The following is a 14,638-nucleotide window of genomic DNA, read 5'->3' as shown; positions in this document are numbered from 1 at the left end:
TCTTCTGACAGGGTTTTGCACTGTTACTGCTATTAGAGTTCTCCGAGGAGAAGTAAGACTGTTGCTGTTGATTAAGAAGACAGAGGTTCACCGGCCACTGGATCATGTTCGAGTCACAACAAAGTGAAATAACAGAAGTATTCAGATGAAATTCCAGTGTGAGTGATTAACATTCTCCAACTTCAAATAATTTTTATTATTAGCCAACACTTGTCCATCCCCAATAATACACACGTTGCAGAAGGCTGCGAACGAGCCAGGCCTCCCTTGGCATGCTCACAGCCTGCGCATACTTTCCACTGAGGCTTCTTCCGCACAGCCCTTCCACAGCTTTTCCACTCCCAGGCTTCAGCGCCGGGATGTCCCCCATCCCAGTGCACTACAAAGCATTTTTCATTAGCTCCTATCAAGCCCTGCCAACACGCAGGTAAGAGGTAACTCTTCTGCATTTTAGACTCCCAGTCTGTTTAAAAAAGAAAAAAAAAGTGTGGAAGACGACCCGGGAGCAGAATATGAACAATAATTCGCGGTCAACCTCAACCCACTGAGTCTACTTCTGAGACCTGCAAGTGTTCCCCGGCCCTCGGGCCTATTTTCGCCTTTTTTCCCTAGGGAAAGCAAGGGAGATGGGGGGGGGGGTTGCGAAACAATTTAAACTCTCTTCCAAAGCGTGTGAATGAATTTCAAGTATGCTGCAGATCTCAGTCTTTCAGCCTAAGGAGAACGCACAGAAAAGAGGCATTTTAACTCCCTGTAGAACCTCTCTGCAGAACACCTGCGGGCGGGGCGCCCAGCAGGTCTTCCCCGAGGGCTCCGGCGCCCGCGGCTGCTCCGTGCGCCCCTCGGCCCCTGGCGGCGTGCTAGAGCGCGGCTGAGCCGCGGGCAGCTCCGGGGACCCGCCGCCTCGCCCGGCACAGAGCCCCGAGCCCTGCCGCTGCTCTCTGCGGGCGACTTCGGAACTGCCTTGGATGATAAACCCCGACTGATAAAGGACTGACATCTCCCCAGTCTTCCAAGGCTGAAAGGAGTTCACTTTTCTGGTGGCAACAATGGGGTTTTGTGAAATGAGAAAGTAGAGGTCAAAGCCTGGGAGATGCAGACAGCACATTGGGGGTGAGCGGAGATAAGGTGTGTGCGTGTGTATGCGCGCGCGCACACGATCGGGTTCGAATCCTAGTTCTAGCACTTGGGTACCTGCATCGTGCCGCTGGGAACACAGTGGAGAAGCCTGGGGCTGGGGGCGTCTGGCTTCATGGGGGGAACTTATTAGCTCGGGTGCCTCGGTCAAGTTTCTAAATCTCGGTTCCTTCACCTGTATGGAGTACCTGCCTCCTGAAATGGCAAAGGTTTGAGATCTTGTATGGCGACGTAAATGATTAACACGTTGCTGAGGACACAGGAAATGCTCAGTGTGCTCTGTTCTTCCACCTGTACCGAGGCAGCGCGGCCGGGAGGCAGGTGCCGCTGCCAGGAGCGCTGGGCTCGTGCAAGCTCAGCCGGCGCGGAGCCTGGCAGGCGCCGCACGAGGAACAGGTTCCTACGCTAAGTAACTTCCTGGAGAGGGAGTCCCGCGCCCGTGGGAGCCCGGCGGAGACCCCCTCCAAGGGACCGGTGGCCAGGCTTTCCCGCCCGGGTTCTCCAGGCGGCCGGAGGAGCGTCCGTCCCGCCCCTCCCCGACACCTCCCAGCCCGCGATTGGCCGGCGGGGCCGGGCGGCCGGCTGCCGGGCGGAGCCGGCGGGGGGCCGGGAGGGGAAGAGGCCGAGCCCGCGGGGCAGTGGGCGGGGACGCGGGGCCCGAGCGCGGCCGGGCGGCCCACCAACCGCGCCCGGGCCCGCGGGGGAGGGGCAGGGGCCTGGGCGGGGCCTCCCGGCGGGCATTAGAGGCAGGTGACCCTGGCGGGGGCGGGAGAGGGCAGTGTGCCCGCGGCCGTGAGTCCAGCGCCTCGGCGCGCCGCTCAGTGCCTGCCGGAGGTGGGCGAGAGGGTGCGAGAGCGCGGCGCTGGGGAGGAGCCGGGTGCGTCCCGGGAGTCGGCTGGAGCGCGGAGCCCCCTGCAGGGGAGGAGGCGAGCGGCGGGCGCGCCACCATGCAGTCCCGGCCCGGCCAGCGCCGGCTGCTCGCCGTGCTGTGAGGCAGCGCAGTGGGGAGAGCCCCGGCCGGCTGCCGCGCGCCTCGCCTGCCTCCGGCCCAGGTGCTGCCCGGGCGCGCCCGCCCGCCCTGCGTCTGACTCCCCGGACCGCCCCCTGCCCTCCCCACCCCCCAGTGGAACGCACTGCCCGCATCCAGCCCTGCTGCGGCCGAATCATGCGGGAGGCTCTGGAGGAGGAGAGGACGAGTGACTGGCCTGCGCCGACTGTGTTCGGGAGGCGGCCGCCTCTCTGAGATGCCCCCACCTGCTGCCATGTGCTGCCACAGCGGGTACCCAGGCTGTCGCTAAACTTTCCGGGCGCTGACCCCCGGCTCCCAGTCGCGTTTCTGAGCACAGTGTCCTGAAGAGGAAGGACTTGGGCTGGCTGCGGACCATCTGCACCTCTTCGGTGGGATCTGCGGAGGTGAGCGCCTGCATCTCCCCTCACCTTCTCCCTGTACTCTGGTCTCTTTTTCCTGGGGACTCAGGACTCTGACCCCAGGCGGGGGCGGGGAGGGGGGCAGCCAGGAAGGGAAGTGTGGGCCAGGCAGGAGTGGAAGGGAGAGGAGTTGGTTAACTTAGGAGCTCTGAAACCTCTAGCAGGAGCATAACTTTTGACGCCTTAGTAGGAGGTGGACGATTGCAATTTTTCTTCTACCCCATTTCTTCTTTTTTCAAGAGTCCTGGCATCAGAGCCCCAACCGTTCCTCCCTGGCGCTATCCTGCGAGCGGCCCAGCGCTATTGGAGCCGATCGCAGTGCCTTCCCCGAGCACTTTATCCTGGGACGGATTTCTCGAAAAGAAAAAGAAACCAACAGGTTGCCAGCCCCGGCGCTCCCGCGCGCACCCCAGACGCCGAGAGGGAAGCCCCGGGCCCCCGGATTTGCTTGCCTGCTCTGGCCACGCTCAGGCAGCAGCAGGAGGCGAGGGGAGGAGGAGGGAAGGGGCCATGGCTCGGCCCGAGCCGTCCGCGCCGCCCTCGCTGCTGCTGTTGCTCCTGGCGCAGCTGGCGGGCCGGGCGGCGGCTGCCTCCAAGGCCCCGGTGTGCCAGGAAATCACGGTGCCCATGTGCCGCGGCATCGGCTACAATCTGACGCACATGCCCAACCAGTTCAACCACGACACGCAGGACGAGGCCGGCCTGGAGGTGCACCAGTTTTGGCCGCTAGTGGAGATCCACTGCTCGCCGGACCTGCGCTTTTTCCTGTGCTCCATGTACACCCCCATCTGCCTGCCGGACTACCATAAGCCACTGCCACCCTGCCGCTCGGTGTGCGAGCGCGCCAAGGCCGGGTGCTCGCCACTTATGCGCCAGTACGGCTTCGCCTGGCCCGAGCGCATGAGCTGCGACCGTCTGCCGGTGCTGGGCCGGGACGCCGAGGTCCTGTGCATGGATTACAACCGCAGCGAGGCCACCACGGCGCCTCCCAGGCACTTCCCGGCCAAGCCTACAGCCGCCGGCCCGCCTGGAGTGCCGGCCGCTGGGACAGAGTGCGCCGCGGGCGGGCCGTCCGTGTGCAAGTGCCGCGAGCCCTTCGTGCCCATCCTGAAGGAGTCGCACCCGCTCTACAACAAGGTGAGGACAGGCCAGGTGCCCAACTGCGCTGTGCCCTGCTACCAGCCATCTTTCAGCCCGGACGAGCGCACGTTCGCCACCTTCTGGATCGGCCTTTGGTCGGTGCTCTGCTTCATCTCCACCTCCACCACCGTGGCCACCTTCCTCATCGACATGGAGCGCTTCCGCTACCCTGAGCGCCCCATCATCTTCCTGTCGGCCTGCTACCTGTGCGTGTCGCTTGGCTTCCTGGTGCGCCTGGTCGTGGGCCACGCCAGTGTGGCCTGCAGCCGTGAGCACAGCCATATCCACTATGAGACCACAGGCCCCGCCCTGTGCACTGTCGTCTTCCTGCTCGTCTACTTCTTCGGCATGGCTAGCTCCATCTGGTGGGTCATCCTGTCTCTCACCTGGTTCCTGGCAGCCGGCATGAAGTGGGGCAACGAGGCCATCGCAAGCTATGCGCAGTACTTCCACCTGGCTGCCTGGCTCATCCCCAGTGTTAAGTCCATCACGGCGCTGGCCCTTAGCTCCGTGGACGGAGACCCAGTGGCCGGCATCTGCTATGTGGGCAATCAGAACCTCAACTCGCTGCGGGGCTTCGTGCTGGGCCCTCTGGTGCTCTACCTGCTGGTGGGCACCCTCTTCCTCCTGGCCGGCTTCGTGTCACTCTTCCGCATCCGCAGCGTCATCAAGCAGGGTGGCACCAAAACGGACAAGCTGGAGAAACTCATGATCCGCATCGGCATCTTCACGCTGCTCTACACCGTGCCTGCCAGCATCGTGGTAGCCTGCTACCTGTACGAGCAGCACTACCGTGAGAGCTGGGAGGCGGCCCTCACCTGCGCCTGCCCGGGCCCCGACGCCGGCCAGCCGCGCGCCAAGCCCGAGTACTGGGTGCTCATGCTCAAGTACTTCATGTGCCTCGTGGTGGGCATTACGTCGGGCGTCTGGATCTGGTCCGGCAAGACGCTGGAGTCGTGGCGCCGCTTCACCAGCCGCTGTTGCTGCCGCCACTCGCGGCGCGGCCACAAGAACGGCGGCGCCATGGCCGCAGGGGACTACGCTGAGGCCAGCGCGGCGCTCACCGGCAGGACAGGGCCACCCGGCCCCGCCACCGGCGCCGCTGCCTATCACAAACAGGTGTCCCTGTCACACGTGTAGGAAGCCCTGCGGCTGGGAGTTGAGGGGAAGAGAGGAGGGTGTTGTGTGCGGTGGCTTAGCCAAGGTCACTTCCGTTTACCTGCGTGGTGCTGATGCCCCCTCCCGGGGTAGCTTGGAGACGGGGGAGTCCTTGTCCCTGTTCTCAGAGGGGCTCAGCATTCTCCCTTGGGTTTCTTGCTGCCTTCTTTGGAGGAGCCCTCTTTTTTAATTTATATATCTTCTCCCCCCCCCCCCTTAATTTTTAACTTTGTTGCATTTTGGCAACAATACCTACCTACCTTTGCTGTTGGGTGGTGGGGGAGGAGGGACTTTACAGTCTGAAAGCTCGCCTTGTAGCCAAGGTTCACTTGGTTCAGGTTTCTTTTCCAACCTTATGGTCTTAACGTCGGGAAAATCTGTTTCCTACACGTGTGTCTTCGGAGGGGGACAAAATGTGAACAGTGAAAAGTTTGATGTGCTGTGACTGGAAGGGAGCCGCGTGTGCTTTGGCGGCCAACTTCTCCCCCCAAGGCTCCCAGAGTCTAAGGTGCGGTTTGAAGGAAAGCTGCTGATTTCTGCTGATAGCCTCCAATCCTACCAGGGTTAACTCCCCACATCCCCCCCAAAGTGACAGAGTGCCTAGGGATGTTGTTGGGCCCCAGCTCTGTTCAGCCAGCTCGGGCCTCCGTTCTGCAGCACTGGCACCCCTCTCAGTTGGTAACCGGGCCAGTCGGGTCCTGAAAGAAAGGTAGCTGGAGAGGGTGTCCCATAGAGATGTTTTGGAAGAGAGCCTGGAGGTTGGTGATTGGTGGAGCTGGGGAGCTGAGTGGGTGGTTCTTAACAGCCTGAAGTGGTGGCTTATGTTTTTAAAAGGGCCTAGTGTTATGATTTTAGTGAAAGTCACCCCAGTACCCTGTGCTGGAAGTACTTAATGACCATTGCTAAAGCAGGCTGTTTTATAGATGTGAGGACTAAAAATGGATGCACTTCCACTAATTAAATTTCCAACACTTCCCTTATCTGCTCCCCCCCCATTCCACCTCCTTTATCATGTTAAACAGTCTTTCTGCTTTTCTTACTCCTCCTCTCCTGGAGAGCTGTGATTAGAAGCCACACCCACCCTTGAATGAAGTGCTTGAACTGGGGGAGGGGCTGGCTACCGTGAGCAAACGTCAGCCCGCCAGGAGGGAGAATGAGTGTTCTTGGACTTTGGACTAGTTTATGGCCAGATATGCCAAAGCAGTAGGACAGCGCTGTCTGCAAGGCCTGAAACAAAGGCCGCCCAGAACGCATATGGCTTCAGAGCGGGGGAGGGCATCTTGCTGTCACAGAAAACGCTTCTTTTCACATTCAAACACACAATCTTTCCTCGTCTTATTGATGACTGCACACACACACACACACACACACACACACACATCCACGGCTTCTTTGCTGTTAAAGAATTTGGTTTGCTTTCCTAATCGATTTCATCATTCCTTCATATATAAGCCTATATGTTGATGACTACAAGTGCACACACACACAGAGGTTTCTTTGCTATTGGAAAATTGTGTTTGCTTTCCTAATCTGTTTAACCATTCATTCATGAAGAGTGTGAGGCCATTGCTGGGGAAGAGGGTGACTGCCTCAGCCAGCAAAATACCAGCAACCAGGACTGAGCAGGCACTGAATGTAGTTAGCTCAAATGGCAAGAAGGGCATTACCATAGAGGAAACCTCCATGGTGGGGGAGTGGGCGGGGGTGGGGCAGTCAAATGTAAGCCAAGATCAATTTATCTCTATTTCCCAGAGAAAATTCCGCCACTGCTGGTGGCAAAGAATGTAGTTGCTTGGTCTTAAGGACTCTCAAAAGCTGTTTGCATTTGTGAAAGTGCACCTCTCCACAACTCAGCCTCTGAATCGAAATTCAGTTGGATTTGGTAACCCACAGTCACAGAATTTGCATCCATCTCCTTCCCCTATTTGTCCTGAAGCCTCTTCCAAGAACCTTACAAAGGTCCCAAGTGCCAGTGCCCATTTTCTGATAAACTTTGACCTCTGCCCTAATCCACTGTGTCACCCCAGAAAGCACCTAGTTCATTCTGATACCTTCAGTCATTGTCCCTGACCTAGCTGGGCCCCCACCCTCCTTTTCTTCGTATAGGGATCTAGAAGTGAGGCACAGTCTATATGAAAGTTGTAGGGTGAACAGCATGGAGGTGATTGAATTTATCTTGTAAAATGGCCTTTTCATGGTGGCGACATGCCACATTGAAGAACCTACTCAGGATGCTGAGCCGAGCAGGAGCCAGGTCGTGCTTTTGGGGGGACTTGGCTGCAGACCACATTTCAGAGTGCTTCTTTGGGTTCTCACCCCAACTCATTCTTTCCCCATCCTCTAGCCAAGATGAGACACCTGCTACCCCAGGGAGACAGGCTGCGCTTCCAGGCAGCCACCCCCTTACCATCGGCAATTTTTTCCCCCTGGTTTGCATTTTTATAGAAACATGTCGGACTCCTGAAAGCAGATACAAAATGAACGGTCACAGGGTAACTCAGTAGCTTCAAGGTGGGAGAGGCTGAAGACCCAGCCTGGTCTTGGGGGCACACCTCACTGTCCAACTTGATCAGTGGCGCTTCCCAAGTGAAGGGGTTAAACAGGAGGTCATCCAAACTCAGTGACTGCAGTTGACCAGATCTTAGGAAAACTTGCCATTTCCATCTTCATGTTTTTAAAGATGTCTAATTTGGTTGGAAATCATTTCCCGCCCCCACCCCCTCGGTGCCTTACTGGTATGTCTTTGCAAGCCTTTTCATGATTTCACATGACCACTGCCAGTGGCCAGGGCCAGCGTGGAAGTGTTGTGCGTAATTATGCGCGTGTACAAGCTTCAATAATGTGCCGGCAGCACTGTTTCCAAGTTGGTATTCATTAGGCTGTTCCCTCCTGGGCTAGGGCGGCACTAATCCTGACACCGGCTGCCAGGAGAAAACCTCCTGGCTCCTGCACCGAACCTTAATAGCAGCATCCGTGACCTGCACTCTCCAGTACAGAATGGGAACCCCAGCGCTAGGAAACCTAGTTGTGTATTTTAATGAACTGCTACCCCGCTAAAGAAGCTTCTTTCACTTTTGTGCTCTACAGAAAGACCCAGGGGGGTAGGAGGGACAAAGCTTTGAATAACTGCTTTCTAACACTGAATGTGGCAGACAGGACAGAGAACATCACAAATCTAGGCAGGTGTGAGGGACAGCGCCGGCGAATTGCCAGCTCCCTCCGCATGCCCTTTCTTGTCTCCCAGGTCCAATCAAGTGTTCCTGGGGAGGAAATATGCTGGCTTTGGGGAGGACGATTCTGAAAGGAAAAAAATCTACCAAGACATTAAAGACGGGTGAAGGCTAGGCAGGAGGTGCGTAACTAACCAGACTCAAAACTTTCAAAAGCTTCTAGCAGCTTGGTGACAATTACAGGACTTCTTTCAGCTAGGGTGATGATATCTGTCTGTAGCTTCATCATTTGGAGACAATATTGCTTCATATTGTTACAAAACTGTATGTAGAGTATATATGTTTTGTGGGTATGTATATACATAATATATATTATATATATATATGAGAGATTTAGTGACTTTTGATACGGGTTTGGTGCAGGTGAATTTATTACTGAGCCAAATGAGGCACATACCGAGTCAGTAGTTCGAGTCCAGGGCATTCAACACCTTTTATGGTTTCCGTACATGGATAGTGCCTGTCCCATGCGACATAGTCACTGTCGATGTCAAATTCAGAGCTCACCAGTCCAGTCCAGTGATGCTTTATTCGTAGACAATCAACTTGAATCTGTACATTATTGCTGACAGATGATTACAGTTCTGAGTCCATAACACTAACAGGAAGAAGCCCAGAGCATCTGATCAGAGGTTTTTATTTTTGTTTTGTTCCTGGAAGTCAGTAGAACAGCAGATGTGGTTATGTTGGTCTCAAGATACTGAATTTGTTGACCTTACTTCAGAAACATTTTGTATGTATTATATTTGTGGGAAGGTAAGATAACAGTTGAGATTTTTATCAAATATGGAGATTAGTTATTTATGAAAAACAAAGAAATGTCTATTTTTGTTTCTTTGTTCCCAATTGATGTAGATAAATTTTAAAATGCATTGAAGCAATGGTAAAGAAAATAAAAAAGACGTTGTAGATTTCTTTTCTCATGGTGTTTTTTTTTTTTTTTTGGTTTTGTCTTTATTATGGAGCCCCTGCTTTCTCAAGAGTTGCTGAAGAGAGATGTGTGGATTTTAATTTCCTAAGAAGAGCTCTCAGATGTACTGAAAATATGAGTGACATTAATGAGTAAAATGAAGCAAATTCTAGAAGCAGAACTAATCAAAGCACGTGTGTAGGTAGATTGCCTCGGTTTCCCCTGCTGACCCTCTGACAGGAGGCGGGAGAGCACAGAATAGGGGCGTGGCCTGAGCCTGCCTCTCATAAGCCCTCCATGGCCCCTCCCTGGGGAACCTGTTGGAGTTGACGTGGTGTTGCTCTCTGATTACAGATGCTCAGAACTGCTTATGGTTCACGTGTGGTTGTACTCATACCTGGTCTTGAACTGTTAATGCGAGTCAGGGATCCTAGGGGAAGTAGCTCAAAAACATCTCTTGGAGCACCTGATGGAGGGAGGCCTGAGCTGGAGGTGCCAACATCACTGCCAGACTACCTTCTGCTTGCTGCTGCCTTGGCAAGACAGACTACCCTCCGATTTGCCAAGTACTACCCCAGTTTAACACCTGGTATGTCAAGGTCCTCTCGCCGTGCTCTGAGGACTAAGAATGTGAGGAAACATGGGTATTCTGGAACTTAGAATGTAGCCGGGTGGGGGGGCACTGGTGTTTGGCTTGGTGGTTAAGACCCCTGCGATCCATATGCATGCCTATGGTTGAGTCCTGGCTCCACTTCCAACTGCTGATGGCACACCCTGGGAGATGGTAGGTGATGGCTCCCTGCCACCCAGCTGGGAGACCTGAATTGAGATTTGGGATTTCTGGCTTTGGCGTGGCCCAGCCCCACTGCTGGCAGGCATTTGGGACATGAACCAGAAGATGCAACTCTTGCTTTCCCTCCGCCTTTCACAAAACAAAAACAAAGCAAAACAAAATTTGTTCAGGGGAGATGGCACAAACTCAGTAAGAGATGATTAATAATGAGTGCTGTGAATATTGGAGCAGCTGGGAGAGGTAGCCTTAAATACACAATCGTTGTCATGTATCCTGACAAGTGTGCCTTCCACGTATAAGATCCTGGAGCTGGCAAATCTTTCCCAGGTTTCTTTCTTGCTTCCCTAGAGGGAAAAAGGGAAAGGGCAGCCACAACCCAGAGCAAAGGGACTGTGGAATTGAGAAGTTTGGGGGGATCATTGCTATGACTGGTAGTAAAGCTTTTAGTGCTCTACAGAACTCCAGCTGGTCATGGATGGAGACACCGTGGGAGCCAGCCTGGGGATTCAAGTGCCAGCTCTACCATGTATGGACTGTGTGATCCTTAATGCAATCTCTTGGTATTTCAGTTTTCCTATCTGTAAAAAGGAAAAAAATAATAGTACTTACACCTTAGGGTTCAGAAACCTTAAAGAATTGAATCGAGCTTAGGCAAAGTGAAGCAGCAGCTGTTTAGGCATGGCATGGAAATGAAACTGAGACACAATGCTATCGTTTGAGGCTCTTACTAAAAAATACAGATTCCAAGCTCATCCCAGGATAAAGTCATTAGTTTGGGGCCCGACGCGGTAGCCTAGTGGCTTAAGTCCTCACTTTGCACGTGCCCGGATCCTATATAGGTGCTGGTTCTAATCCCAGCAGAACACAGACAAAACACCCAGTTTCCAATTTGGGGAGATACACAATTTTAAGGTAGATGGGAATAAACCCAGGGTGGGTACAGAAGTTTGGATTTAGCATTAGAAATGGAATCCACCAATGAGAAGAGGTTCCCAATTGGGCATCCAATGCTAGGTGTTAACTCTGGGTTTGAGGGGGTGTGGGTACTTGCTGTAGCATCCTCAGAAACTGAGGATGCCAAGGGCTGTGAGGTCAGGGGAATGGATAAACTGGTAACAGCTGCTTTGGGGAACATGGGAAGACTCAAATGATAAAAGCGGAGTTACAAGGGGCCAGTGAGCCAATATAATGGCTACATTTCTGGAAACATGGTGCTAATAATGCTTTGTCATAATAACCAACATCAAACATTACCGGAGGGTCAAAGGAAGAAGCTGGGATGGTCTTGCTGGGGGTTCATCCTAAGGGACTAGGTGAAGCAGGTGATAAAAACACCGACGGACTGCCAGAAAATGTCCATTTTCACACAGGAGGAATTCAGAGCCAACATTTAGGGGCCACAGGTAGAGCTTTGGAGGATGGAGCAGGGGCAGGTGAAACCACAGCTTGATTTGTTTTGTTGTTGTTTTCTTCCTTAATAGCAAACATATTGGAGAATCCTTTGAGGTCAAGTAGATACTACTGCTACTATATTGAAAACCTGATGTTCTTGGCACTCTTCCCCAATCACAATTACACTACTTACCTTCCTTTTAGCAGTTACAATGATTCCCATGCCTTGTTCCTTTTAAAGAATGCTAACCTTCTCTCATTGGATGCAGAATTGCTCTCTCTGTAGAGAATATTTCATTTCTCAGTTCTTGTCTACTAGATCTTCAACTGGTACTCCTAAATTTTCTGACCCATTAAGATCTAGTCTCCCCCCTTGCCACGTAAAACAGTTTTATGCAAACTGCCTTAAAAACCACATGAACTGTTCCCAGGCTGCCTTGGGAATGGGCCCTCACTGTGAAGGGCTCCGGAACTTGTTCATTGTTTCTTGGCCAAGCGTCAGGCAGCCCAGATTGGTGAATGGCCGGCCGTTCAGACTTGAGGTCACCCAATCTTTACCTTGTTGATAGATGCTAGGTGTATACAGATTCTGTATAGAAATCACTCACCTGGAACATTTCTCTGCCAGTTGTTGAGGCTTTTCTCAAGTAGTTCTGTACTCAACACAACTGCTGGGTGTGGGAACAGTCAATACAATCATCGTAAATGTGTTAGGGAGAGTTGCGTGATACAGGCTGCAGCCTAGAAGCAGGCTTTTGTTAAACTAGCCTCAAAAAACAGTGCACTCCCCAAATGGCCCTAACGGCAGAGCTTGAGGAGCCTCCTCAATATCTCACCAGCCTCACGTGGATGTAGACTCTACCACTGTGTTTCTGAGGCCATTAGCAGAGAGCTGGATCAGAAGTAGCTGGGACATGATCCAGTATTCATATGAGATTCTGATGCTTGCAGAGGATCAGCCTGTTGAGTCACTATGCCAGCCTGATTTGGCATATTTCTAATTGAAATACAAACTTGAAAATAACATGCTAAAGTCAAATTATGAAGTCATTCTGTACAATTTTAGTTGATTTTCCATTTTCTTTCCTGTTTAACTGAATATTTCAAACACTTAAATATTCTAACTTGAAACTGTTCCTGTAATTTCTCTTTAGTAAACTTTATCTAGTTTTATATTCTTTTAAAAAATATTTATTTATTTATTTATTTATTCATTCATTCATTTATAATCTTACTTAGTTGCCTAGGGTACAAAGGGTCAGGGGCTACAGGAAAGTGGGTAAGACCATTGTTTCCACACTAATATCATTTTTCCCCCTGTACCTGGGGTCAGGGGAGAAACAAACGAAGAAACCCCACCCAGTCTCCCACTCATCCCAGGTCCCCGATGTGGGGCATGCTTCGAGGGTTCTGCTCAAGCAGTTTTGATAGTATAACAGTTCTGATTTGCTACCAATCTCGCCGTTCCAAGCACGATAAAATCTATTCAGAATCCACTGGCTGACATAGTCTCTTCATGGTTGGGGCTCTGAGATCAGCAGTTTAGTCAGAGGGATCTCCAAAGAAACTTCGTCTGAGGTGATTCCAAACCTGATTTTTGTGTGTGCTTGCCAGTACAGGGTCCAGCACCATCTGTCACCCCAATCAGCTTATGCACATGCTAGTGGTTACAATTGCTGGGTCTGTTCTGTTTCCAGCCCTGTATTCCATGCGAACTGATGGGTGTTGCAGTCCAATCTGATCCTGCCCACTTCATAGCGGGCCCTCACGCAAACCACTGGGAGCTGCAGCCTAGTTGGGGTGACTCCCCATAACCCCCACAGGCCTACCCCTACCCTGGTTCCCATGCATGCCAGTATGTACCTCAGACTTGTTCAGTCTGTCCCACATCCCATTTAGCTCTTATACATGTTAATTGAAGCCTAGTTCAACCCAACCAACCCTACTATCCAGCCCAGACACATACTGGCAGGTGCCTGTCTAGCCACCCCTGCCCTGACCTGGTTTTCATGCTCTCCAGTGGGAGTGGTAACCCAAGAGGGAGGTGCCCATTATCTCCCTACTACGCCACTCCCACTCCCAGATTATGCACTCTCCAGGTGGTTTTGAAGTTTAACCTGACAGAATTAGCCCCCAGTGCCAGCCTCTCTCAGCTGATGCTGGGGCAAAGCACAACATACCCTCACCTACTCTAATTTTTGCTTGCACCAGTTGGAACAGTCAGCCCAACCTGGCTTTTCCCTGATCTAGCTCACATGAGGCCCACAGATGTTATAGCCCTGCCTGGTCTGGTCTGCCCCCATCCCAACTCACGCTCTCCAGTGGGAGTGGTTGTCCAGCAGCGGAAGCCACATTCCCATTGCTGGCTTTGCCCACAGCCTCCTGGGTTCTCACATGTACTAGTTGGGTGCTGTGGCCACATCTGGTATGGCTCACTTTACCTTGGCATTCCGTAATGTGCACTGGTATGTGTTGCGACCGAACTTGGCCCGACCCACACTCTGTTCCTGTGCTCAGTTTCGCCAGTGGGTGATGTGAATTGGTTCAGCCTGGTCTGCCCTGACCTATGCCAAATGTAGGCCGGAGGGTATCTGGCCTGGTCTGGGTTGCTCCTTATCATGGTTCTTGCGCCCACTTGCAGGGACTATGTCCCGACAGAGGAATTTCCCAAGCTCCTCCATCAGAACCTCTCCCTATGCCAGATCTTGAGCATACTGATGGGTCTATGGGCCAGCCCTCCTTGCTGGTCTTCAATCCATCCTGGTTCTTACTGTTGGATGTTTCAGCCCAGCCAAGGCTTGTGTATACCCAGCCACTGCTCACACATGGCTCGGTAGGGGCAGAGACATAGCCTAGTCCATCCTACACCTACCCAGGCTCTCCAGAGCACCAGATGGTGCTGGAGTCTAGCCCAGCTAGGTGCACCCAGCCCCACTTCACACTTGTGCCAAGGGAGATTGCAGCCATATCCAGACCAGAATGCAGCCCCCACTCTGGCCCCCGCACTCACCAGTGGGAACCCCAACCCAGTAAGGGTGTATTCTCACAGCTCCCCGAGTCTATTCCCAGCCCTAATTGCATGCCAGTGGTTGCTCTGTCCCAGTTGGCTTAGCCCCTCACCTGTCTCAACCTTTGCCTCTGATACTGTGGCCTAGTATCCCTGGCTCATGCAGACCAGTCCATGTAAGAGCCTAACTCGGCATGACCTGTTCTCCATCCTGATTTCTCTTCTTGTGAGTTAAGGTTTGCTCAGCCCTGCCTGTTCTGCCCCCCTCCAGTTGCAGCTCAGCCCACCCTACATCCTATTTTGGGATGCATATTCGGGTGCTGCTGCCTTGACCTGCCCAGACTTACCCGTAAGTGATGGTAGGTTCCACAGTTACATCTAGCTCAGCACTTCGCCGCCCCAGCTCGCAAGCTAAGCTGCAGGACTTGTATTTCTACAGGGTT

At 53.0% G+C, this 14,638-nt stretch overlaps 1 protein-coding gene across 1 annotated transcript; it reads left to right on the top strand.

Moving 5' to 3' along the window:
* The first annotated feature begins 1,899 nt into the window (after positions 1–1,899).
* FZD5 (frizzled class receptor 5) lies at positions 1,900–5,244 on the top strand. Its single transcript, XM_004576886.2, has 2 exons — positions 1,900–2,550; positions 2,808–5,244. The coding sequence occupies exon 2, from the start codon at positions 3,076–3,078 to the stop codon at positions 4,843–4,845; it is 1,770 nt and encodes a 589-aa protein (XP_004576943.2). The 5' UTR covers positions 1,900–2,550; positions 2,808–3,075; the 3' UTR covers positions 4,846–5,244.
* The last annotated feature ends 9,394 nt before the right edge of the window (positions 5,245–14,638 follow it).

The sequence above is a fragment of the Ochotona princeps genome, chromosome 5 (assembly GCF_030435755.1).
Source record: "Ochotona princeps isolate mOchPri1 chromosome 5, mOchPri1.hap1, whole genome shotgun sequence".
In the NCBI taxonomy this organism is placed as follows: Eukaryota; Metazoa; Chordata; class Mammalia; order Lagomorpha; family Ochotonidae; genus Ochotona; species Ochotona princeps.
Note: the sequence above shows the minus strand (reverse complement) of the source record. Positions and strands in the feature narration are given on the sequence as shown.